General features: G+C 32.4%; 1 protein-coding gene across 1 annotated transcript in view; it reads right to left on the reverse strand.

Annotated features, from left to right (window-relative positions):
* LOC117171767 (semaphorin-1A-like) overlaps positions 1-12625 on the reverse strand; it is a 470590-nt gene that overhangs the window by 39743 nt on the left and 418222 nt on the right. The window contains 2 exon segments of the mRNA XM_033359372.1: positions 1823-1927; positions 7976-8063. Of these exon segments, the coding sequence (XP_033215263.1) occupies positions 1823-1927; positions 7976-8063 (193 nt within the window).

Consider the following 12625-nt stretch of genomic DNA (forward strand, 5'->3'; position numbering starts at 1 on the left):
AGCTCGATATTTTATTTACAAAAAAAGTTCTTAGGTTCAAAAAAACATTCAGTCAACTGAAAAACTGTGGTCGGTAATATAGGTATTTAGCTGTGTCACATGTCCTTAAACTCCGCTGGGGGCCAAACCTAGGTCTTTTAGATTGTCGTTCTGATGATCTTACCTATTAAGTTACGGACAGGCGAGAATAATTTAATTAATTTAATAATAATAATTAATAATAAAAATTAAAGTAAAATATATATAAACAATAAATTAAATTTTAAATTATAAAAATAATAATAACTAATTTAAAGAGATCAATCTTCAACCAACAAAATTTATTTATAATAAAATAATTTAGTTTTCAAGCTAAAAAGTTGAATGTTTTAGAAATGTTTATTTTAAAGCAAAATATATGAATTTTTGAACAACAAAATTTGTTAACCAAATGGTTACACTTACAACGAAATAGTTGATCTTTCAAGCAAAAGATAAGAATTTTTGAGCAAGAAAGTTGAATTTTCAATGCAAAAAGATCAATATTGTCCAACAACATTTTTTTTAACTGAACAGTTCCATTCACAAGCAAATATTTAGATAAACTTTCAAGCAAAAGAGAGGAATTGTTTACAAAAAAGTTGAATTTTCATCCCAAAAAGATGAACTTTTAATAAAAAAAGATGAATTTTTAACCAAATAATTAGATTTTCAAACAAATAGCAAAATTTTTATACAAAATAGATGAGTTCTGAACCCGAAATATAATAATCGAGTTTTAAGTTAAAAAAAAATTAAGTTGCAACCATCAAATAGGTGAATAGGGGAAAGAGTGTTTCTATAAAACTATTCAAATTCAGAACCAAGAATTAACAACACATTTCTGGCAGTCAGACTGTAAAAATTATATACCAAAATTGCACCACATTTTATCAAAATATTTTTTCCCGAGCTAGTTTAATTTCAGCAACAATCTTAACTCGAGACAAAATTTGTTTACTGAAACGAGAAAAAATAAGTTTCTAAAACCTTAGGAATTCGAACAAAACAAAAATTAAAATAATATCTTTTAGTATCATTTCTTTTATCTGTTTATCTAAACGCACGTGCAAGAATTAATGAAGATAGAAATATGGAGATACTGAGGCGTGAATTGTCAAGTTATATCTGATGAGATTCTGAGAAAAAATTGCAACTGTAGATTCTCTTATCGATGCTCAGAAGTCGTATCTTTGACTTCTAAGGTTGAGAGATGGATTTCCTCCACTTCCACACCCTTCTGATATATGTACCTTTAAGCTGGATTCGATAAGGATTTCATTACTCGATCGACATTCGCGTCACTGGATCGTAATTATGCAAGCAGTACTCAAGCTATTGATATAGGAATTTGCAATTCGCACGCGTCGATTGAAAATGCGACACTGTTGGTTCTCGAATCTAATTTAATTTAACGAGGACAACTATTACGTTCCAGAAGAATATCAGGTCTCTGGATTCTTTTATGTGAAAAGAGTTTGCTTTTAAACTAAATCCCCTTAAAAACAAATCACAAAGAAAAGAATATCATACAGAGATTGTCCTTCTGGAACGATTTATATAAGTGAGCATTGTGTAAAAAACTAAAAAAAAAACTGTATTTCTGTATACTCGGAATTCTTCGGATATAAATCTACCATTTCTCGCTTGGAAATTCCCTTTCCTGAATGCTGAAAATTCTAGACTCACTCTCCCTTCTGTTTTCGTATTCTCCGATTCGCCCCAAGGAAATCAGACGTTAATATTTGATTTTCTATAAATTTGTAAATTTGTTATCAATAGTGAAATTCCAAATGCACTTTACCATTTAACTGATTCAAATCCGAACGCTCTGTCCGAATCTTCTCCCTGTGAATTAGCGGTTCACCACCGGAGAAATCCGCAACGGTTGCTGCGTAGAGTTGGCCACCTGAAATTGAACAACAATCATGGAAATCAGTCGCAGAATACTAACAAGATAGGTAAATTCAAGATGTTAAAAGCATACCATTAGATCCTATTACGGAAAACAATAGGAAAATTAGCCGATATTGTTAAGGCATATTACGTGACACTCTGAAGACGAGGGGGGAGGGGGCTGCCCTAACGTCACGAAGTATCACATATAGGATGGGGGATGCAAAGGTTTTCTAACATATTCTCTGATCTAAAAATAAAATTTGCATCCGTGTCGATACATTAAAGAGCAAAATGAAAAACATCATGGCTTTTCTACCAAGAAGATTGATTTCTTATAAAAAAACTCATTTTCAATCAAAAATTTAATAGTAAAATATTCAGTTAAAAAATGTATATTTAACCAAACAGATGAATTTTACACTAAGAAAGATGGAATATTCAACTGGAATAGTTCAATTTTCAGTGCAGAAAATTAATTTGCAACAAAAGGAAGGATTTTTCAACAAAGTAGTTCAATGTTCTATTAAAGAGATGCATTTTCAATTAAAATCATCAATCTTAAAAAAATTAATTTGTAACAAGAGTTTAACTCAACCAAATACTTGCATTTTCATAAAAAAGAGATGAATTCTTAACAAAAAATGTACTAGTTGATATTTCAATCAAAAAGGTTTTGATATTAAATAAAGAACAGATGAATATAGCTACTAAACTAGTTTTCATCAACAAGAAAAGAAGTATCAAACTGTTGAATTCAAAGGAAAAAGACGAATTCCTAACAAAATAGTTAAGTTATAAAGCTTAAAAATCGAATGTATCAGAAAACAGTTGATTTTTAAACAGCAACAGAAGAATTCTCAACACCAAAGTTAACACTCAAGCAAGAAAAAATAACTTTGAACGAAATAATTGAATTTTTAACTATAAAAAATACATTTTCAACCAAAACTAGAATTTTGAAATTCACATTTTAAAACTCAATTCAACAGTTAATAATTAAAATTTCAAAAGTTAAATTTTCTACTTTTAATAATTGAATTATTAACAGTTTAAAATGAAATTTTCTCTACTTTTTAACAGTTGAATATTCAATTTGTAATTTTCTTTGATTTTCAACAGTTGAATTTCCATTTTTTCAAAGTTAAATTATAAATTTTCTTCAATTTTCAATTGATTGTCAACAATTTAACTATAAGTTTATTTCAATTTAAAACAATTGATGAAAACAGTTGGAAATTAAATTTCTGCAAATTAAAGATAATTGAATTTACTAAATAGATTAAAAAGATTTTAAAAAATACAACTCTGATCATCACCTTGTTACGCTTTTGGAAATCCATTCACGGCGATATAAAAAAGTTCGACAAAAAAATAAAATTGGTTAAATGAATAATTTTTTATACGTTTAAAATCGTTCTCATAATCGAAAATATATTCTTTTTTAAAAAGTACCATCATTAATAATTAAGTCTGGATACTTTTTGGTTCGAAAAATAATCTTAGCTTTAAAGTATTCATTTAAATCCTAAATAGTTTAGTTTGAAATCGGTCATGTAAATATTTGTACATTTTATATTGATAATATTATAAAAACAAAATTTGAGACGCTATAGAATCTCGAGTTTGAAACGAGAAATTATTATTTGAATTTGTTTGAAGTTTACTAAATGTAGGCTTAGCCATAAATTAATTCTTAACCTTTGCTAAGTACCCTAGCGGACCGAACGAACCGAATGGAGCCTCTACAAGGTACCCGTAAAGACCCCATTAGGTCCCCATTCGATTCTTTTTTGAAGACCTCGAAAAAAAAGCATAATCAACTTTTAAATGGTTGAAATTCGGATTCTACGTTAAAATTCCCTATAGAAGGTCACGGAATAATCGCAATAGTTTTTTTTTGCAACGGTAAAAAGTTTAAAAAATATATAAGACGTATAACGCGTGTTGACTGCTACACTTCAAATGTATCGCCTGTAAGTAGCAGTCAAGAGGCATTAAACGTCTTATATTTGTTTAAACTTTTTAACGTTGCAAAAAAAACTATTGAGATTATTCCGTCACCTTCTATAGGGAATATTAACGTAGAATCCGAATTTCAACCATTTAAAAGTTGATTCTATTTTTTTTCGAGTTTTTTAAAAAGGAACCGAATGGGGATCTAATGGGGTCTTTACGGGTACTTTGTAGAGCCTCCATTCGGTTACTTTGGTCCGCCAATGTAAATATCTAATTTACAGTTAAGTGTATTTAGTACATTTAAAAAAAAATACAAGTTAAAATTTTACAATTCAAACATGGGTGGGGTAATGGTTAGCGCTCGGGTGGGTGACCGTTCATGATTCTCGCTTATTAGTCGTATATTAAGTATAACCTTTAGCTACTGTCGAACGAGAGATTTGCGGCCGAGGAAATGATTGCGGACCCTAGATGCTATCAAATGTGTACATCTAAACTCGTCTGCAGTTTTCCACTTCTCTGATCAAATTTTCAGGCTAATGCGAACGCTTCTAATTATGAGAGTTTGGGTAATCGGGGATTCGGGAAGGGATGTGAACTAAAGGGTTTAATGTCTGACGAATGTTTGGGAGGGGGGGGGGGGGGGGGGGGGGGGGGGGGGGATTTTGCATACGTAAAAATACGGAAACGGTATGGAATAAAAAACTAATCTAATCTCGGATACGTATAAGTGAGTGCCATCTTTAGTTTTTTTTTTAAATAAGAGACAGTTATGCTTTTTTTGGAAAAATGGTGTGGAGGGGCCATACGTATTTTCGCGATACGTATATAGTGGATGGTCATATATAACTGGGAACTAGACGTTAGACTTAGGGGATGAACGTGCTCGTTGCAGGCTACAAATCTACCATGAGCCCACGGTGAAGGTACCAGGATACCGCCATACAGATGTAGATATAAGATGCGCATGTATTATGCATATAGAGATACATGGTGAAACACATAGGTACACATACATATGAGAGAAAAGATTTATTCGAGTGTCATGTCATACATTTTTGTCTCAATTACGATTTCATCGAACCCATCCATTTTTTATTATACTCAATAAATCAATTGGGCACTAAAAAATTGGTTCAATATATTTCTGAATGAAATAAATAAGTATTGCATCCTTTTTTTTAATCCAGGTTGGGATCCCATTATGATTCCGAATAAAGTCCAACGAAAGTATCGCAAAATGGGGCTAAGCGGCTTTTTTCTTTTTTACAATAAAGTCCAAGAAGGAATTTCATTTCGGTATTGATGGTTTAAATATATAAATCTCTATCTGACCTTCTTTCGTACTTTAAAGCAGAGGTAACTATTTATCATGCACAGAAGTGTGAGCGACTTTCCCCCACAAAGTAAGGATAAGTCGCTTCCTCATAAAAAAGTAAAAAAAGTCCTTGGAAGGAAAACTTGAGAAAAAATGTAATTATTTATAAATTTTAAAATTATTCCGAAGAAAATAAAGTTACTAAAATTTATGGAAACGTTAAATAATATGATTTTTGTCCCTTAGAACATAAAATACTATGAGCTGCACAAAAACAAAAATTCTTGCAAAAATTATTTTGCTAGACGAAAAATATATTGTATTCATGCGCGTACTTTTAAAAGTGTTAGAATATTCCAATTTTGTTTTTCTCGAAGTTTGTGCAATTCCAAGTTCATGCTACAAAAAAAGAAAATTTACTATAAAAAACCTTTTTCGAAATAAAGGACAAGAAAATATCCAGTTTAATTTTTCATCTTTAATTTTTAAAAGTGCTTACAGAATTTTTGTTTCAAAAAAGTACTGCTCAAATAAGATGTCACTATCAAAAATGTTTAAAATACGTCTTACCAATGAAAACATTTTTTAGGACAAAGTACTAAAAAAGTCCAGCTTTATTTTTTTGTCGCTAATAAATACAACTGCGGAAAACTTTGTTCAAAATAAGCAAAGAGAAGAAATCGAATTTAATTTCTAATTTTCACTTTTTACCAATTATTACAGGATTAATGACCCAAAAAGTACTGCTAATATAAGAGGAATTTAATTTTAAAACTGTAGTCCTATGTAATTTAAGAAAAAACAAAATATTGATTTCAGCAACTTTGTAATTCGAGATTTTTTGTTGTCTGAAATGTTATAATTTGGGATTTTTTGTTGTCGGGCAGTTTTAAGTCGTCAATTTTTTAATTAGGAAATGTAAAATATTGTCCAAAATTTTTAGTATCCGAAATTTTCTCTTTGGAAATTTATTGTCGTCAGCAGTTTTATAAATCGGCATTTGTATATCGTCGGGAATTTTATTATTCGAATACTCAAAAATCGAGACTTTGATAATTCGGAAAAATAAATGAACTAAGGTTTTATAATACGCTTGACTCAAAAAAGTCCTGCTGAAAGAGAAGATCTTTGGGATTTAATGTGTATATTTTTTATATTTGCGAAATCTAAAACCTACTGATGACCATTGGAATGGCATTTGATATGTTAATGGTTTGAAGATGATTTATACTTGAATAGTTACATGGATAAAATTGACATTTGTTTACCATAGATTTCCAATAGGGCAATATTGATATACGAGAGAAAGCGAGGTAAAGCGAAGTTTAGTCACACTGGTATACATGATATTGAATTTTATTAGCTAATAGCTGTTTGATTTTAGTATATTCTGGGTCCATTAATTAAAGTTCGTATTCCCGTTCGTTTAATGGAAATCGAGCTCGCTTGAAAGCCTTGAAACTGTAACGCATGTATCTACAAAACTGGATATGGCAATAGAAGCCTTTGATAATATCTACAAGATCTACACGTGTTGTTTTAGAAAAATGTCCTTTTTCCAACTCGGTGAACAGTACAGTCTGTTCAACAAGAGCGAGTTCTCGATTTTTCGAAAACTATTAGATTTTTAAACGTTTTTTTAAAAACAAAAGTACTCTCGAAGGACTGCGGCGCTACTACCTAATAGATACTCCCGTCTCCATCGTTGTCCAGAATGGCCTGGCACCTTTTCGGCATGCTTTCCACTAATTTTTCAGCGTAGTCCGTTGGTAATTCTTGTCATATCTTTCTGATTTTTTGTGAGAGCTGTTTCAGGGTGAACACACGTTTTCCCATAAGCTTCCTCTTTAAAACACTCCAGACATTTTCGATTGGATTCGCATCGGGAGCATTTTCTGACTATTCAAATTCTCGGTGACGAGCTCTAAACACCGAAAACCGCGCTTAGAGAAGCATCCCCAAACGTGGACTTTCACGGGGGGTGTTTTATTGGCTTTATAACGCTCAACCCACTTCTTCACGGACCATTTCGACTTTTCGATGAATTTAGCAGCGGCTGTATAGGACATAAGTGGTCCCTTTGGATGGGTACACAAGAAGACCGCTTCAAAACGTTTCACGTACACAGAACTCATTATGACTCACGTCTGCTGTCTCGGACGATTCGAGCGATACTGAATCGACTTGGTAATTGCGCCGTAGTCATTTAAATGTACTTTCATTTAAAAAAAAGCGTTCAAAAATCTCTAATAGTTTTCGAAAAATCGAGAACTCGCTCTTGTTGAACAGACTGTATGTATCAATAATTTAGTATAAAATTTCTCTCTAGCTCTATTGGGTTTCGAACCCAGGTCTTCAGATTGCCGGTTTGGTGTTCTTATACTGTAACATCAAAATATGAATTGTAAGAACTGTTCAAAACTTAGAATCTTACAAGACATGAATTCGGATAGAATTCAATTGTAGGAGGTTGAGAAAAATGTATCTCGTACTCTCTGTATTTTAGTGGGTAAGAGCACCTGACAGGTAATATGAAGACCTGGGTTCGAATCCCAGCGGAGCTAGATAGTAATTTTTGTACAACTTATGAATAAAAATAAATTTTTAAATATTGATTATCATCATATGGTCAACACTCTAACATCAAAAGATTAATAATCAATATGATTGAAGACTTTTTGATGGATTCACGAATAACTGATTGAGGAGTGGTGGTCTACACTCTCCATACAATTTCTAAATAACGATTGTAAATTAGGTTTAAAAAAAATGACGAATAGTTACCTGCAAAAACGGCAGTGCTGTTGTGTTGGGGGTCATAGGGACACAAACCAAGCCCATCCATGTCATTTTCACTTACGTAAGCACCATTCTGTAACAAAAAGAATGAAACGTGTTTACTTCTTGTGGTTGCTGGTGAGATGCAATAAATTCGAGATTTCGCCACGGGTTTGCTTCATCTTAAAATAAATGTTTGCGTGTGAACAGAAAGTGCAGAAATATGTATTTAAGAATAGAAAACCTCAATCGCATCTAGATAATTCTTAAGAGTTTTATACTGAAAGTTTTAAATGCAAAACGCAGGAAACTTTTTTGCTTTTATATGAAACCTTTCCGATTTAATAAGCTCAAACTTTAAGCCTCGCTTTCAGCACTGCTTTTAGCTCCAGAGATTTTTAAGTTAGGGAGTTCGCGATACGGTGCATTTAATTTAGAAGCATCATCGATTATTGACTAAGAATTTATGAATTAGACTATAATAAAAGTTGCCATCCTCTAATTATTAGAGGATGGCAACTTTTATCGATGGAAAAAATTCCTGGTCATTTCCTGGTTTGCAAAAATGTTTTCCCATTACGGTTTTCAAAACTTTTCCCGGTAATATGAATAAAAATAGGTTTTGGCAAAAACAGACTGAACAGCCCAAAATGCGATTTCATGGAAGATAAAATTTCAACCAAAAAATATGACTTTTCTATGCAAACAGGCGAATTTTCTACAAAAATAGTAGAGTTTTTAACAACATAATAAAATTTTTATCAAAAAAGTTAATTTAAGAAAAGTTGAATGTTTAACATATAAATAATTATGATCAAATAATTGAATTTTCAACAAAAAAAGTTAATTTTCCATAAATAGTTGAATTTGCAAACTTCGTGACTGACACTGTCAGTCATGTCACTCAATGACTGACTTTTGGTGAGTCCTGCGTCTAATGCAGGGTTCACGACTTTCGACAGGTGTTGACTGACACAAGTGCCTGACTGATCCAAAGTTTTCATACCATTTTTTCTTCGATTTCCAAGAATCGTAAAAACTATACAAAGGATTAGGATCGTTACGTTCAGTCGGTGGGTAGAGGGATGTAAATGACTAGGGTACACTTGATGAAGATTTGTTAGGGGTTATTTGACCTAGTCTTCGTGACTGACACTGTCAGTCATGTCACTGAATCACTGACTTCTAGTGAGCCCTACGCCTAATGCAGGGCTCACCACTTCGACAGGCGTTACCTGACACCAGTAACTGACTGACCGAAAGTTCTTATGCTATTTTTTTCTTCGATTTCCAAGAATCATAAAAACTGTACAAAGAGTTAGGGTCGTTACGGTCAGTCGGTGGTCAGAGGAAAGTAAAGGACTATGGTCGATTTTGACGGGGCTTATACCACCCAGTCTTCATGACTTACAATGTCAATCATGTCACTCAATGACGGACTTTTGGTGAGTCCTGCGCCTAATGCAGGGCTCACCACTTTCGGCAGGTGTTGACAGGCACAAGTGCCTGACTAACTGAAAGTTTGTGCATAATTTTTTTTTCTGTTTCCATGAATCCTAAAAACTGTGCAAAGGGTTAAGGGTCGCTATGGTCATTCGATATGCAGAGAGAAGTAAAAAAAACTAGGGTTGAATTCGACGGGAGGTATTTGACATAGACTACGTGACTGAAACTGTCAGTCAAATAACTCAATATCTGTCGACAGCCCTGCGCCTAATGGAATAGTTTATTCTCTCGGTATCAGAAGGATTTCTCTTTCACTCACGTCGCATTTTTGCTGGTGCGGCAATTTTTTCCAGGATTGTGTAACTGTCTAGTTTGCAATCCCTGTCGTCAACACTTACTGTATAATGCTGGCAATGTCATCTCGTAGGGCCACATTCGCGTGCTCAATAATTTCCTTTATAAGCACGTCGCTTTGCCTCTATTACCACGGAATTCTTGTCGTAATGTCACCTCTACTGGGATCCAGTGAAAAAATTCACATGAAAAAGTATTAACCGTTTCAACAAGGTCGTTAAAGCATAGTTCTCAGCGAATGCAACCCTTATACCTAGAGTTCGCTTCAGGTGGCTCAATATCGTAAACTGCAAATTTAACATTTCCTCAAATATTCAACGTTTCTCACGTGGTTGTGTGAATTCCCTGATGGATAAAACCTAGGGCAAAAAACTGAACATTTCAAGAAATGCCTCTTCCTCTTACACAATTCCTGCTGCAGCTAGAACAGGTGCATTCTGTACCAGACTCAAATAAAGAATTATTCATTGTAAATCTATCCTTCGAGAATTTTACAATGTTCCATATATGAACAAATGTGATTCATTGAAGGATGTTTATTTACATAACGTACGTTGTTAAATTCAATTTCAAAATTCAAGAGTTTGATAGAATCTTCAACTATAGTTGAAATTTCTCCCAAACTGTTGAATTTTTAAGTAAAAAATATGAATTTCCTACAAAACAGTTGAATTTTTAAATAAAATACTTAAATTTTCTGCAAAACAATACAATTTTTAACAAGAAAATATATTTAACCAAATACTTGAATTTTCTCACAAGATGTTACATTTTAAGTCAAAAAAGACCAATTTTCTACAAAACAGTTGAATTTTTTAATTTATCAGAAACATTATTACACTTGACTACACTAATTACAATCTTAAAAAATTGCTCAAAATTATAATTACTTTTGAATTATGTAAGTTTCAGATTTCTTTTATTTAAAAAATGTTTGCTTTTGAGGGTCTTCAGTTCAAACGTATTCAATTTTAAAGGAATTTAATTTGGAAGTTTTCTTTCAATTTTAACACTTCTTTTTAAACTGTTGACATATGAACGCTTTAAATTTAAAATTGTTACCCATCCTCGTGGAATTACCAAAGATTTTTAGATTTTTATCGTTAAACAGATTTTTTTTTGTAATTTCTCATTTTATTTCGTAAGAGTTCAGTTGAAAATATGGAATGCCGATCTGTCTTCGAAATTTGCTATAGTAAATTTCACGTTGCCGGGTTTCGCACCAAGTTTGGTAAGCACTTCGTGTAGTTTATAGCCCGTGTATATTTTCCATGCGATCCGGCAGAAATATACAACGCGGCGAAACTCGCTCCTTTTCATTTGTTTAACCGACACTTTGAGCCAATAAAACTTTAGGCGCGCTGTTCATGCAAATCTTGTTTCAACCCAGTTAAGCCGTTTAAGGTGACGAGTCAGGACGATTCTTGTAACAAACTAACAAACTTACGCCAAACACTTGAGGTTTAACGGGAATGAATTTATTACCAAAGGTTAGATAAACTTCAAGGTACTTTATTTGCAGAACTAACGACATTATTTCATACTCTTGACTTTGAAATAGTGTATTATTCACCTGGTGGGGGGAGGGGATTTTCAGCTGATGTAATGTTTTCAGTACGAGTCGTATGCAAGTGCGTAAGCGTCAGGCGGAGCCGAGTACTGTAAAAATTTGGACATTTTCGGTAAATTTATAAATTAATCAAATTTTAAAAAATTATGATAAAGGACCCCGAACCAAATGTAAAGTAAAATGGTCACCGGTGAAAAATTCTAAAATTTTTTTTTTGTATTTTCGAACCTGCAAAGCAATAATTCGAAGGATAAAAGTAAGAAAAATGGACAGCTTTTTTACAAACAATTGTCAAAGTTTCAATTTTTACATGTATTTTAATAGAAAAATGCTGATTTTCGTGAAAAGTTTTTTTTCTCCTAAACTAATAGTTGGATTTGGTTCAAACTTGCACATTTTTACTATCACTCCTACCAAAACAAAAGGTTCATATCCAAGATCTAGAAAGATAAACGGTTTATGGGGTATACACCATGATATAAGGGTGTTTTCATACCTCAAACACCCAAGTATGGAAATTATCATTTCTTAGTAACTAAAGTCACTAGGTATTTTTTATTCAATTACTAGGGTACGAAATAACTTTCAGATAAGTAGAGGAAGTGTGCATGTCAAGGGGTTGTTTAATCATCCCTTATTTAGAAAAGCAGAGAAATTAACTTTTCAATAATTAGGGTATGGTTAAATGACCCTAAAAATAAATTCTAATGCAAATCCTGCTAAAAAACGCTACCTGTACATATTTTAAAGTGATTTTGTTCATCAATGTTATTATAAAAAATCTCTGATACTTCATCCCGTTTAAATTATCGATTTCCTTGAGTTTTTATAAATAGGGAGTGATTAGGCGACCCTGAAAATAAATTCTTATGCAAATTCTGCTAAAAAAACCCTACCTGTATATATTTTAAGGTGATTCTGTTCATCAATATTATAATAAAAAATCTTTGGTACTTTAACCCGTTTAAAATACCAATTTCCTTGATTTAATAATCAGGCGATGATTAAATGAACCTGTAAATAAATTCTAATGCAAATCCTAATAGAAAATGCTACCTGTATATATTTTAAAGTGATTCTATTCATCAATGTTATAATAAAAAATCTCTGGTACTTTATCCCGTTTAAATACCGATTTCTTTGGTTCAATAACTAGGGGATGATTAAATGACCCTGATAATAAGTTCTACTGCAAATCCTGATAAATAAGGCTACCTGCATATGTTTTAATGTGATTTTATAAGCCTGATCTTTGGTGATTTATTCCTTACGAAAAGTTAATTTCT

This window comes from Belonocnema kinseyi, chromosome 4 (genome assembly GCF_010883055.1).
Source record: "Belonocnema kinseyi isolate 2016_QV_RU_SX_M_011 chromosome 4, B_treatae_v1, whole genome shotgun sequence".
In the NCBI taxonomy this organism is placed as follows: Eukaryota; Metazoa; Arthropoda; class Insecta; order Hymenoptera; family Cynipidae; genus Belonocnema; species Belonocnema kinseyi.